This window comes from Malaya genurostris, chromosome 1, assembly GCF_030247185.1.
Source record: "Malaya genurostris strain Urasoe2022 chromosome 1, Malgen_1.1, whole genome shotgun sequence".
Taxonomy (NCBI): Eukaryota; Metazoa; Arthropoda; class Insecta; order Diptera; family Culicidae; genus Malaya; species Malaya genurostris.
The window spans coordinates 104,814,610-104,836,762 of record NC_080570.1 but is presented as its reverse complement, the minus strand read 5'-3'; the positions used below and the strand labels follow the sequence as shown (position 1 = coordinate 104,836,762).

At 36.7% G+C, this 22,153-nt stretch overlaps 1 protein-coding gene across 1 annotated transcript in view; it reads right to left on the bottom strand.

The window, feature by feature from the left end:
- The window catches only part of LOC131425312 (uncharacterized), a 76,790-nt gene that overhangs the window by 5,798 nt on the left and 48,839 nt on the right, over positions 1-22,153 (bottom strand). The window contains exons 4-5 of the mRNA XM_058587104.1: positions 4,116-4,249; positions 3,773-4,028 (exon numbers count right to left, since the gene is read on the bottom strand). Of these exons, the coding sequence (XP_058443087.1) occupies positions 3,773-4,028; positions 4,116-4,249 (390 nt within the window). The remainder of the gene's footprint in view (positions 1-3,772; positions 4,029-4,115; positions 4,250-22,153) is intronic.

The following is a 22,153-nucleotide window of genomic DNA, read 5'->3' as shown; positions in this document are numbered from 1 at the left end:
GTTAGGGTGGTTCTTCTGACTTTCATTTTATTTGAATTTTTCAAAAACCTTTTGATCAAAAAAATCAGAAATAACTTAGGAATTCTGGGAAACCTTTCTGATTTTTTTCAGAAATTTTTGAAATCAATTTCGCACTTACAATGTTGATACCACTCTAGATTTTACATTAAAAATAAATCATTTATGAGTATATTACGCTGTATTTTTTCAGATTTTCAAAAAATGTGGACGGGTATAATATCAGACTTAAAATTTTTTTTCGGAAAACCATGCGTCTCCATCAAATTGTCATCATCCGGTGGAGACGCATGGTATTTAGTTCTAAAATCATATATCACATACGCTTAGAACTAAATACCATGCGTTTCCAATACAACTTGAGTTCAGGGCTTAAGAAAGAATTTTCATAAGGAAGGACCAGTGAGCGAAACATGAATTAGAACTAATGAATTGACAAATAAACATACTGTTTCAAGTTTTTATTTATGAACTGTTAAGTCATTTTATATTTATTTTACATTTATTGTATTCATATCAAATAATGACTATATTTAGTTAAAATTCTAAAGGACGATAGTTCTTTTGCAGAAAGAAGTATTCCTAGATACCAAGCGCAAAATCATGGAAAAAAAATAGAATATAACACCTTCCTACTCGAATAATGGCGCGTGGCGACGATACCGTGGTGGTTCATGAAGTCGTGTATTCATTCCGCGGATAAGGATACAAGAAAACTAATACGTCACCACAAGAAATTAATCAACGGCGTATAAACCACGGTTTTCAACAGCTACTCGGAAGCCCACTTTAGTATAGCTAAAATTGGACAGCTACGATCGGCAGGGCATGTCATCAGGATAACGGACGGCAAACATTTGAAAATAATTCTTGAATGTGATTCGGAAGGCTCAAAAAAAAGAGAAGCATAGCGAGCAAGGTGGATCGATCAAATGGAGGCAAAGAGTGATCATAGTCTGAGCTGTATGGAGACGACTTCTAGATACACAATAAAAGGGCTTGAGCTGATACATGAGAAAAGTACTCCACGAAACACCAGAAAAAGACCACTAAGTGCAAGTAAATTTGATGAACTATATTTGCGAAAGCGTTTGAAATTCAATTTTTATACATAGCTCGGTTCCTCATTCATTCTTAGTAAAGACATTGTTGATTTGTATACTAAATTTGGCCGCACTGCGTGTGATAATTATTTCTCACATGAGATTGGTGCTAACGGGGGACGGTGAGATAACAATTATGGCCCTTCTGGCAACTAGGTTTTCTGATCACGATCGATAATATAGCGCTCCCGCTCGCTCCGATCAGTCAGTAGAAATTTAACTTGTGTCGCAGCAGCCAGCAGCAGAAAATCGCTAATCCTGGTCACGGCACCAAATTTATGATGGCGCTCACCACACGATTATGATGAGGCTCATCTGAACCCTACGTTGTGTTTAAATTGTACGGAAATATGAAGTCTGGGACGGCTTCCAACTTAAGCCTGGGACGGCTTTCGTGCAGATTGGGACACTGCGGACACTTCGAATACATTAAGCCATGGCACGGCTTTCGCACGGATGGGGACACCGCGGAACACTTCGGATGTGATGTAATAAACTGGTACGCGTTTATTCTTGTTTAACTGACTAATATATTATAATGACTATGACAAACAATTACTATGACTACGACAATCACGACGAATATAAAAACTTGATATGCTATCGAAGTACCGTAGTACTGTAGTACCGTAATACCACAGTACCGTGATACCGTAATAGGTATCGTAATACCGTAAAGAACAGTATCGTGCCTGATCTGATCTGCACTGCCCTTATATAGTTTGCGTACATTATTATATGAACAAAGTTTGTCTCTACCGGAAAGCATATTACGTGGAATATGCCGGAAAGCCTATAACGCAGACGAATGTAATCGCAAACTCTCTCAACTACTAATAAAACTGATCGAATAATAAAGTTGATCGATTTCTACTTCATGTACAGTGAAGCTCACTTAACTTGTCTTCTGACATGCAATTGTGCATCAACAACATATTTCGATTAAAGCAAAAAAAAAAATACAATTTTCCGAAACTGTTTAACAAAGGGTGTCTCTTCAGGAAATAGCAAAACTGAAAACATTATGTTTAATAGAACATGTTGTTTGTATAGAAAATCGACGATGCGAATTAATACGTTATTTTTGGGTCTTCGGGACTTGATGCAAGCGATTCGACATGATATCTGTTTGGTTTACAATATTTCTTAAGACTGCTAATAGCTAACCTCGAAGCCTTCAGACTATCCCGCAAGATGTTGAAGTTAAAAACGAGTTACAACCGTCCGCTGGCATACATGTTCACTAATGCATTCCCTACATCATTGCTTGGTAAAGCGACCCAGGCGTGCGGGCGTGTATAAATAACATAAGGAATATAATTCTTTTATCATTATTAATTAAGTCAATAATCAAGCCCTGAGCTCAAGTTGTAGATGGAAACGCATGGTATCTAAGGGCATTTGATATATGATTTAAGAATTAAATACCATGCGTCTCCATCGGATGATGATAATTTAATGGAAACGCATGATTTTCCGAATGGTTTTTTTAAGTCTGATATTATACCCGTCCACATATTTTAAAAATCTGAAAAAATACAGCGTAATTTACTCATAAATGATTTATTTTTAGTGTTAAATCTAGATTGGTACCAAAATTGAGAGCGCAATTAAAAAGAAATCGAAAATTTTGAACATTTTTTTCACATGAAATACATTTTGAAAAATTCTGAAAAAAATCAGAAAGGATCCTCATAATTTCTGAAATATTCCTGATCTTTTTCAATTCTTTTGCTCAAGAGGTTTTTGAAAAATTCGAATAAAATGAAAATCAGAAGAACCACCCTAACTCCACCAATATGGCAGTTAAAGGGTTCAAATTTTGGGAAAATCATCTAAAATATAAACTTTTTCAAACAGCTTATATCAATTATTTCTCTGTTTGGGGGCAGCTTTTATATGCAAACCCGGCTAAGCAAAGCAAAGTCTTGGCATTACATTCCTGTGGTGGAATTTGGCCTTTCTGTTTCAACAGACTTCGCAGCCGATTCTTAGCGTACAGAATCATTGCATGGCTAGTACTATGGATCCTACTGACACTAAGAATCCTTCCAGGTCGGGGCTCGAACAGACGACAGCTGGCTTGTAAGACCAGCGTCGTATGCATTGAACCGCCAACCCGGGCACAATAACACGGCTACACTCTTTTAATTACAATTCGTTCAAAACGACGGTCATTAAAATAATTTCATGAAAACTAAGCACATCGAAGAATATTCACGCGAAAAACATAAGTTGATTGATAAAAAAAATAATAAGTAATAACAAGAGAAATAGTTTAGATATGAAACATTAATCGGGACTTGTTACCCATGGTCATGTCACAATAAACAATTTCATTACACATCGAAGCACATAAAATTGCGTTATTAGGAATAACATAATTTTGATGATGATACTCAGCCTCTACATTGACTCTGTGAAACTTATCTTTTATAGTAGCTTTGCTGAAGACAAAATTCCTCGGAAATCACATTTTTATTGTGCTGTTAACTACGACGAGATGAAAACATATGTCCAAATTTTGTAGCATTCAAAAATCACATGAAGAATTTTTCGGACAAGCAATTAACAATTGTAAAAATATTTGTACTACTTAACCAGACACCACGTTCATAAACCCTCACTATCTCCAATCCTTAGTTACTCACCCGAGCTGCGCCAATTGATCAGCTTCTGATTTCTCAGTTCGTCGGTCATCGGAATGTAAATGACCTGCGTGGACTCCCGTGTCCCCTGCGGTATTGAATCGATCCGGGCCAAACATTTGAGTGCTAGTTTACCCTTGATTTTACCTAGCCGATCCTCGTCAATGTGGAACCGAATCTCCAAAGTCCGATAGCGCAGTATGAAGCCATCGTTCTCAATCGTCGTCTCCTGCTGGGGCTGAAGGTAGTCCGAAGGAACCTTTGAAAAAAGAAAACACAAATTAAGGAAAATGTTTTTGAGACGAATATAAAATAAAACGAAGTAGCATTAATTCACGACACTCACAATTCGATCGTTGATAAACCAGTACAATCGAGCAGGTGGGCTGGACATGTCCGAAGAGCAGTTGGCTACCACGAAGTCTCCGAGGGCGTAGTTATGCTGCAAGCCATTGATGATTGGGTCATACTGCGGCAGCACTGTTGAAGATAAAATAAAACGAACGACTATAGCTCATATTTGTGTCAGCTCGGTGATTTTATAACTTCGCAAACGCCAGGGTACTGCCATTAAACAAGCTTTGATATGGCCACAAGTTCATCCCCCGGCCAATTCCTGTAGCAAATTGATTACAATTATTAATTAATGGCAACTCGGAAAGTAGCACGCGATAGGTTTGGGTAAGCTAATGGAGTCCACGCTCTCTGAGATCAATCACCGGCGATAAATTAACCTCCCCGCCGGGTTCTCGTTTCCTCATGACTTCGTAAAAGGTACAAAATCAGCCGCGTCCCCAGAGGCAAGACGGTTTCCAGCTTCTATTTGTACTTTGGTACACGCCCCATTCCCCCGGAATCGAAGCCCAAAGATGCTGAAAGCAAAGTTTTCCTCGAACTCAGATGTTTCTAATTAATCTTTGCGGATCTTCTTAATGAGCTAGCCAGTCTAGATTCGAACAACAATTTTCCCGGTGCTGCGGAGAGCATCTCCTGCTGGATACCACGAATGGATGGCGTTTCGAAAAATGTAAATTTTGTCGGATCGTGACTTTGGTAAAATGAAAGCGTTTCGCTGTTTGGCGAGAATCTTACACCTGTGGCAGCCTGCTGGCGGCGATTGTTGTCTCGGTGGGAAAATCGGTTGCAGATTGCAAAATCACGCCGTGAAAACATTGATAATAGATGCGAAAAATGATTTTCAACCCATGTTGGCATATTCTTTCGCTCCAGTTTTCGATTATGTAATCCTTAGTTATTTGTTCGTGAGTGGAAAATGATTAGCTCATTTTCACTTGTGATTTTACTAGAGTAGCATACTCGACAAGTGAGTCAGGTCGTGTTGCCTTGAAAAAAGGTTGCATTTGCAATTAGCATGGTTTCCTTCCAATCTACTTGTTTAACATATTAACCATTCACTTCGAAGCATGTTACGTACCGCTTCACCAGTTTCCTCTACTCATCTGTCAGCGAAATGAGCAATTTTTCAATGGAATTCTCAAGTTCCTTGCAAATGACCTAGAAAACAGACGACTGCACCTGAAATGGATCCACGAGTAGTGCACCTACATATATGCACATGTAAAAATAAATAACGACTTGTCAATTTTGAAATATACGCGTACGACTCTTACTTTTCGAATATGCCTCGTTAATCAGTTTTCCAAAACATTTTCAATATGCTAACATTTCAAAATTTAAAGTATCAACAAAAAACCATTTCATGGAACATAATTATATCGCTCTGCTTAAAGTTTCATAATAAACTGGAACTTATCCATCAGTTATATAAGTTTTTCATGTTGTTTCAGAACTTTATTTTCATTATCACATCACACGAAGCTTTAAATTGGCACAATCAGAAAAATTATCCACCTGATTGCACTTATGTCGTTTTCGCTTGAGAAAACTGAAACTGTCCCAGGGTAGTTTCATCAAACAAACACTTTTCACGAAGTTGTGTTGGTTTCGCACTTAGCAATATAAATACCAGGTTCGATGCTGACTAGATTTTCAGTTCAACACCGTTAAAACTAGGTTCGAAACTAGCTTCAAACAAACGGTTTGACAGCAGTTAGGGTGGAAGTTGTGTTAGGTCTGGCATCAAGCGAAAACGACATTAAAGTGTGCGGATATAAAGGGTGATTTTTTAAGAGCTTGAGAACTTTTTTAAACAATAAAACGCATAAAATTTGCAAAATCTCATCGGTTCTTTATTTTAAACGTTAGATTGGTACATGACATTAACTTTTTGAAGATAATTTCATTTAAATGTTGACCGCGGCTGCGTCTTAGGTGGTCCATTCGGAAAATCCGCTTTTTTATCGACAAATTTTGTTCAGCTATGAGGCTCATTTCTGGTTGAATGGCTACGTAAATAAGCAAAATTGCCGCATTTGGAGTGAAAAGCAACCAGAAGCCGTTCAAGAACTGCCCATGCATCCCGAAAAATGCACTGTTTGGTGTGGTTTGTACGCTGGTGGAATCATTGGACCGTATTTTTTCAAAGATGCTGTTGGACGCAACGTTACAGTGAATGGCGATCGCTATCGTTCGATGCTAACAAACTTTTTGTTGCCAAAAATGGAAGAACTGAACTTGGTTGACATGTGGTTTCAACAAGATGGCGCTACATGCCACACAGCTCGCGATTCTATGGCCATTTTGAGGGAAAACTTCGGAGAACAATTCATCTCAAGAAATGGACCGGTAAGTTGGCCACCAAGATCATGCGATTTGACGCCTTTAGACTATTTTTTGTGGGGCTACGTCAAGTCTAAAGTCTACAGAAATAGGCCAGTAACTATTCCAGCTTTGGAAGACAACATTTCCGAAGAAATTCGGGCTATTCCGGCCGAAATGCTCGAAAAAGTTGCCCAAAATTGGACTTTCCGAATGGACCACCTAAGACGCAGCCGCGGTCAACATTTAAATGAAATTATCTTCAAAAAGTAAATGTCATGTACCAATCTAACGTTTAAAATAAAGAACCGATGAGATTTTGCAAATTTTATGCGTTTTATTGTTTAAAAAAGTTCTCAAGCTCTTAAAAAATCACCCTTTATTAAATCCACCAAGCAATCAACAATTTACTTTTAAAACTTTACGAGTGGACCCGATGTGGCTGAAAATTTGCTCGGTACCCAGAATATTTCATCGCACTTCAACACCATAGCTTCACCTAATTCATAAATCTGCAATACACTACAATCATAGTACAATAAATTGTTAGTGACGATTGCTTCCAGTTTGCACGCAAACAAATTGAATTCTTCGCTCGATTGAACATTCAATTGTTTAGAAATGTGTTGATATTTTTTTGTTTTTATGGTAAAGGATTTTGTGGTATCAAACACTCAACAATACCACCCCTCCCTTCGGCTCTTTTATGTAGTCAATTAGACCCCACTTCTTTTTAGGTATACTTGCTACATCATTTCCCTGAAAATACTTCTAAGGCCTCCTCTGAGATAAGAGTATGATTTGATTATCTGTACTCGACAAAAAGATTCAATTCCCGTCAAATTCGATCAATTTTATGTCCTCTTGCTACGGACCCTTGCCACCCCTTCCCCTCTCATGGAATAACCCTATTGACTACTTTCAAAGTAAACGCTTTTTACATGCTTTGAATCAAATAGTAGGCCCTACCACTCCACAGCCTGCTATTGAATTGAATTTGGATTCGACTGCTGGTTCCGGATTAACGTGATAAAATGTGCTTAAGATACCCAATGAAAGGTTTAACGATCCCATAAAACGCGACTGATATTTTTAGATATGACCAGTTCCTGACTTACAAAAAAGTGGTCTAGAAAAGCTTTGGTTTTCTATAGACGTGAGACTACATGTTACTCAGCGTGCGCTACAATATACTACATTAATCAAAAAGTTCCCGGAATTTATTCATAAAATTGAAAATACAAGATAATTCATCAAAATCGATTATGTCGCCTTCAAAGTACTCCTAATCGACTGCAACACACTTATGCAAGCGCTTGATCCAATCCTCGAAACATTTTTTATATTCAGTTTTCGGTATGGCCATCAGAACCATCTGCGATTTTTTCATAATCTCATCTCGGGTGCTGAAACGCGTTTCTTGAGCCGACCTAATAGGCAAAAGTTGCAGGAAGCCAAATCAGAAGCTTCAGGTGGTTGCTGAATGTTATTCGTTTCGTTTTTAACCCAATGTTTACGGATAACGATGCACAGTGGTTTGAATCGACAAAAAGGCGTGTGGGTAATGTCAGAGACATAACTGGATGTCGTGAATACGAAAACAACTGACATGTTCCTTAACACTTCCGAATATCAATTGTATGAATTATGCACGCATTCTCCTTTTTCACATTTTTCGCAAAAACAAAGAAAGCTTCACTTGATCTCGATTACTGTGAATTTCACACAGCGAAAAGTGCACAAATCTAAGCAAACTGTTCTTGATTTGCAGTAAACTGAGGATAATTACCTGCGATATGCGAAAAACAAATCCTAATAGTTCTTTAGAAAAATTTTAGAGCCATTAGAACGGCTGATATTGTTTAATGCTCTCCACCGTTGGGAAAAAACAATGCTAATGACTGGCAGCTGTGACGTAATCGCTCTTGTCGAACGGCGAAACTAGCTGTGTAGACGACACAAAACACATCTGCTCGCAGTGGCGATAGAATCCAAACTGATTCAAGTTTTTTTTTTTTTTTTTTTTTTTTTTTTTTTAATCTTATTTTTGTGTATTACATCAACATTTTACAGTACAAGTGTTTTGACCCTTTGGCCTTTCATCTTTGTTGTTCATACGATTCGTTATTAATATTAGGTGTTTTAGTTACTCTTGTTTTACATACTAATGTTTAATCATAATATTTATTTTAATTGTTTATAAAATGTCTACCTACTTATAACTATCCCTAACCTAATACGTACAAATTTTGAATTATTTGTATTTCAGAGATTGAGCACCTCTCTTCAAATTTCGTGCAGTATTGTTCGAATTTTTGTTCTAGTATATCCAGGGAGGCCATCTCATGTACTTCACTAGTCCTTGTCCAAGGGGGTAGATTTAGAATCATCTTTAAGATCTTACTTTGAATGCGCTGGAGCCTAAGTTTGTGTGTTCGTGCACAGCCCCGCCAAACAGGGACTGCGTATTCAATTGCGGGGTAGATGATTTGTTTATAGACAGCCATCTGATTCTTCAGGCACAGTTTAGATGTTCTACAAATCAGCGGATACAGAGACCTAATGAGTATGCTGCATTTTTGAACGATTTTGTCAACATGTGACCTGAATATCAGATGTCTGTCAAAGGTGAGTCCTAGATAGATAACTTCATCGGACCATTGAATGACCTCATCACCGAATCGTATTCTGCATTCGTCTGATGGAACAAGTTTTGGAGATCTTGAATGTGGAAACAAGATGACCTGAGTTTTTGCTGCATTGATCACAATTTTCCAGCTTGTAAAATATTCCGTTAAAGCGTCCAGACCTGTCTGTAGTTTATTCTTCAGAGCATTAATGACACGACCTTTGTAAAGAATGGCAGTATCATCAGCAAATTGTGACAGAACACCACCACCCGGAAGAGGTGGGATGTCTGATGTGAAAATGTTGTATAGAATGGGACCTAGGATACTTCCCTGGGGTACACCAGCAGGAATAGTAAATCTTTCTGAAAGTGCATTATTCAGAGAAACCTGGAATGCTCTATCTGCAAGATAATTTTTGATAATTTTAATAAGATACATGGGAAAATTATACCGATGCAGTTTGAACACCAGTCCATCGTGCCACACATTATCGAATGCCTTTTCAATATCCAATATTGCCATGGCAGTCGTTTTGGACACTGATTTGTTTTGCTGGATGACGTTGTTAACCCTTGTGAGCTGGTGGATGGTGGATTTTCCTTTCCGGAACCCAAACTGTTCTTCCAGAAATATATCCTGTTCATCTGCAAAAGCAAGAATTCGCCTTTGTATTGACTTTTCAAACAGCTTGGATAGGGCAGAGAGTAAGCTGATGGGCCGATAGCTCTTGGAAAAGGAAGGATCTTTCCCCGGTTTCAAAACTGGGATAACTTTAGCTAACTTCCACATTGAAGGGAAGTAACCAAGCTCCCAGCACCTGTTAAAAATTTTAGCTAAGAAGACAAATGAGCGAATACTCAAATGTTTCAGCTCAATGTTGAATGTGTTGTCGAAACCGGGGGGGCCTTCATATTTTTGGATTTTTTCACAAAAGCCATCAGCTCATTCGCAGTGACTCTACTTTCCTCCGGAACCAAGCTGTCTGATTGGTCAACCTCAGCTACGCTATCAGCAACGGCTCTTTCATGTGGACTAACAATGTTGAGTCCTAAATTGTGAGAACACACAAACTGCTGGCCTAGCGCATTTGCCTTCTCTACTGGTGTGATTAAAGGTATTCCTTCAGCTGCGTCCTGGGGTGACATCAGAGGAGGAATAGGCTTCGGTTTTTTCTTAAGCACCTTCGTTAAGGACCAGAAGGGCTTTGAATATGGGAGAATTTCTCGAAGCTTTTGCTGGAAGTTCCTGTTGCGAAGCTCAGATATCCGTTCCTGGATTATCCTAGTTAAGTTGTTATAAGTAGTCTTCCTATCTAGGATGCCAGTTCGTTGATACTGCCTCCGGTAGATATTCCGAAGTCGGATGAGTTTCTTGGTGACACTGTCGATTTGAAGAGAGGAACTCGGCATATGTTGTACTGGAACCGTCCTATCACGAGCGACTGTGATTGAATGCTGGAAGGAAGATAGGGCTGCATCGATTTCCATCGGGGAATCTAGTGGAACATTGATATTAATAAGTTGGTCGGCGAATTGTTGAAATTGGACCCAATCGGTGCGATAATAGTTCCTCCGAGGTTGAATAGGCACTGTTTCTGGTGAAGATCCCAACGTCAATATTACTGGAAAGTGGTCAGAAGAGAGCTCGTAGAAGACAACCGGAGAGCTGTCTATGGCGATGTTGCTGATGAATATATCCAAAATGGAATGAACTCCCGATCTGGAAAGTCGCGTTGGTTGATCCGGAGCGAAGATGTTGTATTGTCCAGCTTCGTAATCTTCGGCAAGTACGAATCCGTTTCGATTCTGTCTTCTGTTTCCCCACAGCTCATGCCGTGCGTTCAGGTCCCCAGCAATGATGAATTTGTTCTGTCGTCGAGTGAGCATAGCCAGATCTCGCCTCAATGATGCACACGTACCATCTCGAAGATTGGTTTGTTTGGGGCAGTACGCTGCAATGATGATGATGGGTCCTATCGTCGTTGTAATCTCAATTCCGATGGCTTCTATGAGTTGCAATTTAAAGGCTGACAGAAGCCTGTGCTGAATGGATCGTTTAACGGCAATGGTAACTCCCCCTCCTCTGGTAGTTGTCCTGTCGAGCCTGTGAATCCTGTAATTGGAAATAAAAATAGAAATTTCAGGTTTAAGATGAGTTCCAGTTAAAATAGCAATATTGGCATTCTTCTCTTGAAGAAAGTCGGACAATTCAGCAGTTTTGCTCCTGAGTGAGCAAGCATTCCAATTTACTATAACCAACTCATTATATTGCATATTCGATGATGAATTTGCCTAAGGCGTTGATTTGATCTAACCGCGTTCTGCAGTTTCGTAGTTTTGTTGTCATTGTTTCAAAAATGACGATCAGTTGTTCAGCAGAGAATAAATCACCAGAGGCATCCTTTGCTTGTGGTTGATTATTGCCCCATCCAGGAGGGATTCTTGAGGAAGATTCTTTTTGAGATCCAGCGGCTGAAGTCTTTGGATTGCTGCGAGGAAGTGGCGGCAAATTCGGAATATCCCTCTTCGGTGGGAGCCGTGGGAAATAAATTTCATCCTTCTGTGGAACATTCTTGCGCGTTGATTGTTTACGGGATGCCTGTTGTCGAATTTTTGTGAACTCAGCACGTTTGGGACACGATTTGCTAGTAGATGGATGGTCGCCATCACAGTTCACACATTTTACAGCGATGTGATCTAGTAGGCAATCGTTGGTATTGTGTGGTTCGGCACATTTCCCGCACCGACTTTTCATGTGGCAATTCCTCGCTCCATGGCCGTAGTTCAAACAGTTCGTGCACTGTGTGACATCCCGATGTACCGGTTTATACTTTTGCCATTCGATGATTATGTGAAATAACGATTTAATCGTTTTCAGTTGACTCATGGTGATGGAGCCCTTCTCCAGATGAATCAGGTACAGTTGATCTCTAAACTTTTTGTCCGTATTATGTCGCTTCATTTTGAATACCATCAAAGGCTTTAGTCCAGCCTCCGACAGTGCCTGCTTTAGTTCGACTTCCATCATGTCGGGTAGTCCTCGAAGTACAACCTTCATAGGTTTGTTGGCGGCAATATCGTGTGTGAAGTATTCCGCTTTTGTCTGCTTCAGATAACATTCCACTCCTTTGTAGTGGTTCAAAGCCGGAACAGTTATTTTGTAGCCTTCAGTACATAAACGGATTGTTGCCTGTAGTCCTTTGCTGATCAGTGTGTTGAAATCCGAGCGTAGAGTTGGTGGGAAGCCCTTCAGGTAGAAAGGCGGCATTTTTTCCTTCTTCGGCAGTTCCTCTTCGACATCAACTGGCAGATCAGCATATTGGTTTTTACTCAGCAAACGGTCGTTTACCTGTACATCACTTGGCTTCAGACGCTTAGCATCCTTTGGATCCTTCTCGGATCTATGGCGGTTTTTACCCATAGCTTGGGTAGGTAGACAACTGCGAATAAAAAATAAAACAAAATCGAAATTAGTCGTAGTAGGTTATTCGTCTATCCACATCGAGTGTTAGATGACGAATTGATTCAAGTTTTGTTAAGAGATTTCCTTTTATGTGATTTCGTTTGTAGCTTTTTCACTAATGGGCGGTCCTAACGGCTATAAAAATAGCCGCATATAGAATTTGAATGTCGATTATTTCATTTCGGATTTGCATAATTTATTGAAAGAAACTATCAATATGCTGTAGGGATTCGTTTCTAGCATTCAGAAGGACCAAATTGAGGAACTCACTGCGATATTCACTTTTCGGAACATTTGTTGTACAGCAGCAGCTATTTTGTTCTCTTCCTCAGAACGCGTTCTGATTGGCTGATGTTGACATGGGTCAAAAGAGATAGGTTTTTCAATAGTGTACTATTGAAATACTTCAATGCTTTTGCTATACACGTTTAAGTTGAAAAATTTCGATTCTATTGGTAGTTAGATTATATAAATCCTTCCACAGATCACTGAGCTATGAGCTTTCAAAATACGAGAAAGGCAAACGCGCCATATGAATTATCCTCTTTGATACTCGTTTATACCAAACATTTCAGAAAAGTTGAATTTTGAACTATTTGAGATTATGCCACATAACTGAAAACTTTATCATAAAATTGTGATCATATTTCCGATGGCATGTAGCAAAAATTATGCTGATTCGTTAGATACAACAAGAGATATTCACGATCAAAAACTTATCACTCTCTCAGAGGGTAAACTTTGAAAAGGCACCCCATAGTAAAGTAAGTCGTATTCACGACAAAACAAAAATTCCTTCTTTGTTCTCATTCACAAAAATATACCTCGTAATTTGATCACAATAAAAAATGTGCAAAGCCTACTACGATAAAAGTTCATTTCAACAACTTTTTTCCTTTAAGAGATAGAAAAACGATGTCTTCTACAAAGTTTTGAAACTTCTAACGAGAAAAAACTTTGCCGAAGAAGCTATAGGTCTAACGCAAAAAGTTTCGGATATATGAAGCATTTTCGTTTGAAACCACTTAGAATCAAATTTTTGTACATAACTTTTTTCGCAATTATTTTCAGTATCTACTATGTTCGAGACAATTACTAAAAACGTAAAATTACACATATTCGTTGAAGACTGTGTACGGTTTGGCCTTTTCCCTAAAATGTTATTTAACATTTAAATTTTTATATATACTAACTTTAACTACTAATAAGAAGCAGGGTCGCAGACCAAAAGGCACATACATATACTTTTTGGAAAGCTTAAATCAAGTAATATAGAGTTACGAAGTGTGTAGGATGGCCTTTTTAAATTGTGTGAATGAGACAACAAAATATAGAGAGCTTTTCTGACCATTTTCTTAGGAAAACTTACATTAATAAAATTGTTTATCTTCATATCATGCGTTTTTGGTGATATCAACCGATAAGTTACTTTTAGGCAACAACTTTTGCCAGAAATTGCAGTCGAGGTATAAAAATAGAGCATTAGTTTTAACACCAGACGAAAGAGAAGACTTTTCACTATAGCTTACTATCATGACTTACTTTCAGCGAGTACCGAGTCTTTCGGAATTCATCTTCAAAGTGAATGTTGATAGGTGTCTTATTGACCATTATCACAAAAAAATCTCGATATTACCGACTTCATTAAAAAATGTAATAGAATTGCAGTAAGACAACAGATTAGTTACAAATTCCCTAAAACCAAACAAACTTGTTTTTGTTGGTTATTATTCTTTATTCTTAGTCTGTGCATGTCTTTATACTCAAGTTCAGGCATTTATCTTTTAAAAAAATGTCTAGACTCATAATTTACATAATTTGATTTGATACTTTACCGTGTACGCCTGTATGAAACGTTGAACCACTCACGCATTTTATTGAAATATTATCATCGACCAAATGCTCCAGCATTTGTATTATCAACCAACTCTTTAGTGTTCTTAAAAATAATATGCAGCGCTGCTCTCACCAACACCAACAGTGCATATTTCGAGCAGGAAATTTAATATAAAGTTACTTCTTTGTGCTTCATTTGTCAATATACTGTAAGAGTAAAACTAAGCGTCAATTAAATAAACGGTCATATTCATTAAAATTAATATATTCCAATTTAGTTTTACAACGAGAATGATTTTGAATCGAATTTTTTATTCAACTGATGTCCATTTCATAGTACTATTTATTTAGAAATCGTGTGAATTTCATTATTTTTTTTCTGTGTTGCTTAATTCATTAGAACGTATTTCGAAGAACGACATGATTTTACAAAAAGGGTTCAGCCTTTCAAGCAGGCTACACTTACACATTTCAACACATAAAAATTAATCTCAGAAGACTTAAATTTAAACGATGTTTTTGGGCGTACTGGTAATGGTGTAAGATATCACCCTTGAAATGAATTGGATTGGAATTAAAAGAACGGATAAGGAATATTCTATTTAAAAAATACGTGAAACTTTTCGAAATTTAATGAGAACGTTAAAATGCTTCTTTATTTTGATCAATTGCATACAAGAATGCATCATGAAATTATATTCAATCATAACACCATTGCACAAAAGCTACACTAACGACCGATTCCAATTTTTGAACATTTCCTACAAAGCACCTTTTCATAAACCAAAAATAATCGTTTTAGTAAATGTTTTTGCTAAGAAAATGGTCAGAAAAGCTCTCTATATTTTGCTGTCTCTTTCACACAATTTAAAAAGGCCACCCTACACACTTCGTAACTCTATATTACTTGATTTAAGCTTTCCAAAACGTATATATATATATATATATATATATATATATATATATATATATATATATATATATATATATATATATATATATATATATATATATATATATATATATATATATATATTTATATATATATATATATTTATATATATATATATATATATATATATATATATATATATATATATATATATATATATATATATATATATATATATATAAGCCTTTTGGTCTGCGACCCTGCTTCCTATTAGTAGTTAAAGTTAGTGCATATAAAGGTTTAAATGTTAAATAACTTTTTAAGAAAAAGGCCAAACCGTACACAGTCTTCAACGAAAATGTGTAATTTTACGTTTTTAGTAATTGTCTCGAACATAGTAGACACTGAAAATAATTGCGAAAAAAGTTATGCACAAAAAATTGAGTTTAAGTGGTTTCAAACGAAAATGCTTCATATATCCGAAACTTTTTGCGTTAGACCTATAGCTTCTTCGGCAAAGTTTTTTCTTGTTAGAAGTTCTAAAACTTTGTAGAAGACATCGTTTTTCTATCTCTTAAGGGAAAAAAAGTTGTTGAAATGAACTTTTATCGTAGTAGGCTTTGCACATTTTTTATTGTGTTCAAATTACGAGGTATATTTTTGTGAATGAGTTCTCCAAAGGAACTATGTATATCAACGGTTTAACGGCTAGAGAATTAAGTTCACGTTTTTGTCGATTCAAACCACTGTGCGATGGCATTGTGTGACGGTGTGTTATCGTGGTGCAAGATCCAAGAGTTGTTTGCCCACAAATTTGGTCTTTTTCGGCGAATTGCTTCACGCAAACGTCTCATGACGCCCAATTAATACTCCTTGTTGACGGTCTGGCCTTGTGGAAGTAATTCATGATCAGAGCCGCCTAGAGAAAATTCGGGTCCAGGGGGACTGCAATATTACGGGCCCCCAAACATGAGATTTAGAAAAAGTTGTGGTTATGGGAATATCATCGTATCAAGAAATTTTCAAATACATTAATATAAAAACATAATTCGTAAGTCAAGCTTGTTTCGATTTTTTACATTTTGTTTTGTTATGAAGAACGAAAAAAGAATTTCGAATCTTCGAACTTCCGGGCCCTCTGAAAAAGTCCGGGCCCGGGGGATTCTTCCCTCTCGTCCTCCCCTCTCGGCGGTCCTGCTCATGGTACACAACACCCTTGTAATCAATGAAAACTGCGATCGGAAAAATCTAACCGGATGACTGAGAGCGCCACATGGTGGTGATTCCGGGAATTTTTTGAACAAGGTAGTATTTGTGTTGGAAGTTAGATAATTATATCGTTTATTTTGCTCCGTTCTTTACTTTGAAAGTCGTTCACCGGATGGTACCTTGAATTCTCAGCTATTTCAGATACACAAGCGGCAATGAGATACAATAATTCTCAAACGTCTTTACCGAATGAACGATTGGAAAGAAAATGGTGTTTTTTTCGAAAAGTGGCTCGAATAAAATTTTTACTGGAAAAAGATAGTTTGCATGTTCAAGTTTAGCCTCTGATGTGTATTTTCACAAATTTGTACTTCCGCAGTGCTAGACATTTACTTTTTTTCGAATCTGAATCTAAGCTGATGAATTTTTGTTCTGACTGGGTTAACTAGTGTTTTGCAGTTTAAAAAATATATATGAGACTACGTTGACTTTCGTTTCTCATTCTTCATAGTATTGCTGAATTTTATCCGGATCTGACTTGCAGTTCCGGAATAACAGGGTAATAAGTTTTCGAAATTCCGTATAGTGCGACGATGCAAACGAAGGAAAAAATCTTCACGTCATGTAAGTTACTGACCGTATGAATCGTGCTCGGCTATACCGGAAATAATGGAACTAACTCTGTCTGTTTAAAATTTCAAACCGTCACTTAAACTCATACTACCAAAACTGAAAAAAAATCATTTAATTTTAGCGCGAGAATATTTCGATTTTTAGTCTTTGCTAGTTTGGGCTCGAATGAATTTATCTGTTTATATGCAATGAGCAGTTTTTTACAATATTCTTTACGTTTCGTTTTCGACTCTTTCGACTTTTTTAAGAATACCACAACAATATTGCTGAGAATACACATCACATGAGAAAGACATCATCACACCACTAGTTGAATTGAAACAGGTTTTGTTTTGTATTTCTTAGCTCTTCTCGTAATGATTGTGCGATTAGAAAAGCAACAAGTTTCTTGTTTGATAATTTTCACAACAGTATTATATGGAACTGCTCATTAGAACGGCTGATTTTGTGTAATGCTCTCCACCGTTGTCCCCCTTTCGAAATTTTTTCATGAATGCAAACGACTAGCAGCTGTGACGTAATCGCTCTTGTCGGAAGCGAAACTAGCTTTGCAACTATCAGAATTTTGTACAGGATTCATTTCTGCCTTTCAGAAGGACCAAATTGTGCAACTCACTACGATATTAGGCTCTGTTCGGAACATTTTTCTCGAACGATTTGTTGTACAGCAGCAGATATTTTGTTCTCTTCCTCAGAACGCGTTCAGATTGACTGGTTTTTACATGGGTCGAATGAGACTGATTTTTCAATAGTGTACTATTGAAATACTTCAATGCTATTGCTATACACGATTAAGTTGAAAAATTTCGATTCTATTGGTAATTAACTTATATAAATCCTTTCACAGATCACTGCGACTTATGAATTATCTTCTCTGATACTCGTTTATGCCAAACATTACAGAAAAGTTTAATTTTTAATTATTTTAGATTATATCACACAACTGAAAATGTTATCATAAAATTGTGATCATATTTCCAATGGCAAGAGATATTCACAATCAAAAACTTATCACTCTCTCAGAAAATTTGAATAATTTTGAAAAGTAAAGTAAGTCGTATTTACGACAAAAGTAAACGAAATCAAGAACAACAGCGTATTGGCTGACGGAGAAACTAGTTTAATCGATGTTTTCCTTGCCATTTCTTTGTGCTGTACACACATATAAACAAATACACACACACAGATATTTGCTCGATATATCGAGCTGAGTTTATTAATATATAAAACTCGGACTTCGGAATTTTGTTTTTCAAAGTTTGAGCGAATTCTGTACCTTGGTTTTATTTATTTTTTAAGATATATAAAATGGTAATAAGGAAGTTATACAAAATTGTGAAAATGTTGGTAATGACTATGTAATCTGTCTATTCGCATTCGTATATTTAAATTTTTTCGGATATTACTACAATGAAATATCGTTCTGCACCATACGACGCTATTGAATTTTATGCGAATAAAAAAATAACAAGTTTTTGAGTACGATCGACTAAAATGTGCGAATAAACATCTGTTTTTACTTATCTTTCACACTACTATTTCACGCAAAAATAGGTGGTACCTTGGAGTTGTTGATCGCTTTTTTCTAGTATTCTCGGAACCGAACACCGAGACGTGTGTAACCGAGTAAGTTTGTATGCACATCAACTAATTTTAACTACAAATTGAAACAGTTTTGTAGGTTGAAAAGCGGCTTAAACTGTTTAACACTCATCACAATCAGAGCTTAAAATTTTCACGCATTCTCAATGAAAGAAACCATTCCAACAGTCTCTTTTTCAATGTTCTACTGTCTCATTCGTAAATGACCGACACCAGAACAAACGAAAAGAGGCGAAGCATTTTCGTTTCTCATCGAAAAAATGAGAGAGCATAATTACCAACGTCACTCTTTCCTCTACGACAAGACGAAACCAAACTAACGTCTTCAGGGAGCATCAGCAGAATTTCAATTCTCATTCTTTCATCGATGTATTGAAAATCTGTGACGCTTGGCTATAAAAAGCGACTAAAATATGGCAAATCGAAGTAATTACATCCCAGAACTTCTTTATAAAGTTGGTACTACTATAAATTCGAGCACGAACAGTTAATACTTATTGTGAAACCTTTTTCTGTCATTTTCAATTCTCACAGCTTTGGTTGAATATCGACACAGCATACTATGGGATTTTCACTGAAAACTGCAAGTGACTGAAAGGGTAAATGAAAGAAAAAACACAATTTTGAAACTACTGTCCCGCTTATGTCATTGACTGGACATGTATTTCGTTCTCATAGTTTGCAAGCGAAGCTGAGAGTGACAGTAATTTCTTGCCATTTTTGTATTTTTAAGCAAATGAAAATGACTTTTATTAGCTCTGATCACAATATTATTTTGGAACCAGATCCAATAAAATTCAACAATAGCATACGAGATCGTGAAAACATTTATTTTAACATAAGTTTATGAAAATCGGTAATCCATTTAAAAGTATTCGACCACTGTTTCCAATATACCCGGAACAGAAAACCAGGGACCGAAATTAACGAAATCAGATTGGCCATCGACTAATTAGACCTCTAGATGGTATCAAATTTGGGCTCGGTTAAGAAATTTTTATGTGTTTTGCATCGACATATTTTATGACGATTTTCGATGACGATCACCCTGTAATTCCGGACCGGAAGACAGATGTCAAGATAAACAAAGTACACAATACCTCATGAGACCGTAAAATTTTTCATTAACATCAAAGTTTGTGTAAATCGGTTAGGCCAGCACTGTGAAATCTAAATAAGTTACATTGTGGAGATTTTCATCATTGCTTCTAGAACTGGAAACCGGGGACACTTCGTAGCGAAATAATATTAGATTAGATGTAGAATATCAAAACTACTTATCAATTTTAATAATTATTGAGGAAAAATATGGTTATAATGCTCTATGCTAGTGGCCCCAACCTTTTTATATCGCGGACAACAGGACAAAATATATAAAACCGATGGTTTGCCGAAACGCAAACAGACAGCGTACCAATTAAAATCCGAAAAAAAAAACTCTAAATTCACGCTACAGACTCATAACGATTATTGACGGTAATAGAAAAGTTAAACGGATAAGAAAATGACGTTCAAATTGAAATGGCATAGCAGTGGGCATTATTGGAAAACTTTTTTTTCTTCTAATTTACCATTCAAAATTGTTGTCTCGACAACATTTGCGATTAACTTTTGAACTTTGAACTTTTTTATGCACCTGTTCCTCTATTGTCTGCTCTTCCTTTTGTACTTTGTGTGCTTGTTTCTGTAATTTGTGTGTTTTTTTCCTGTACTTTCTGTGCTTGTTTTAGAATTTGTTCCTGTACGTTGTATACCTGCTCCAGTATTTTCCATATTTGGTCCTGTAACTTTTGTAACATACTTATGTCTGTACCATCTGCTCATTCTGTACCTTTTTGTATACTCAATTGTGCCAGTACTTACTATACTCGTTTCCCTCATTTCTGTACTTGGTTTTGTACTTTCTGCACTTGTTTCTGTACCAAAATCTCGTCCAATCAATCCTTCAAAGGTATAGCATGGGAAATGGTTATGAAAAATTTAGGCCAAGAAAATTTCCTCCTAATTCGAATGAAATTGTTCCAAAAAGTAAAGAGCCGAACCGTTTTGGTGTTTGAGTTAACGGTTTTAATTTGAAGTGGCAGCACACCTCAATTCTGTTGTCTCAGTGCATTGTGACAGAAATAATTATATCTATCAAGAAGATAAGATTCACATTTATGGAATCTTAGGAAAACAACGAATCATAAAAAACGTTAATCACTTTCTTTTCTTATAGACGTTTTATAATTTGACTTCACGGCATTGAACCCAATTTTATATATCGGAAAATGGAAACCTATGCTGTTCAATGAACATGTGATTCGAAATAAAGAAACACGTGAATCAAGCACAAATCAGCTCGTTTGGCACCAAACGGTTTTATTAATAATCTAGTATTCATATTTTGCTCTCCAGCGGGCAGCAGCATTGCATAACTCGATACGCGCCAAACAATCATTGGAGATCTAGCATGCATTGAATAGAAAATTTCCAATTCTAAACGAACCTATTTTCTAGTTTTCCTCTACTTTCCCGAACAATTTTCCTTATTTACTATAGCCAAAAACCTCCGCATAAACGTTACCTTTCGAACAAAAAAAAATCATTTGAAGATCGATCACGCATACCAGAGAACATTAGCAACACACACCTTTTTCGCTATTATTTTATATATATATATATATATATATATATATATATATATATATATATATATATATATATATATATATATATATATATATATACACACATATCTGAATATGAGTTCTTCAACCGAAAGTCATACACAGATTAAATTAAATAGCATTTTATGTCACGTACCGGGTTGGCGGTTCAATGCATAGGGCGCTGATCTTACAAACCAGTTGTCGTATGTTCGAGCCCCGACCTGGAAGGATTCGTAGTGTCAGTAGAATCGTAGCACCAGTCATGCACTGGTTCAGTACACTCTGAATCGGCTGCGAAGTCTGTTGAAACAGAAGGTCAAATTCCACTACAGGAATGCAATACCAAGGCTTTATGTGCGTATTGGACCTTTTATTTGAATCTAAGTTTAATAAAATCGTGTCAGTCCCAGAGAGGTAGGATTCCAGATCCTAAATTTTATTGAGTAGCTCCATTTATACAGTTGGTAGTCGTGTGGAGAGTCCCACACTCTGTGTATAAATGCTTTTCACCTTGTGAAAAAAATTCGGCGAAGTTATTCGCAATGTATGAGACACTCAACCTTTCCAGCCTCGATAATTCAGTTGGTTTATCACCCTCAATCTCGCTTCCAATTCCGGCGGATGTACTGTATAATGTTTTATACAGTACGACTAATGACTGATCAGGTGAAATTTCTAGAGTAGAAATATTTAGGATTACTTTTTTCTAAACCAATATTTCTGAATCGGACAATTATTAACAAAAAGTAAAATATCTATTAAAAGATCTGACTGTGAATTCAAAATCCCC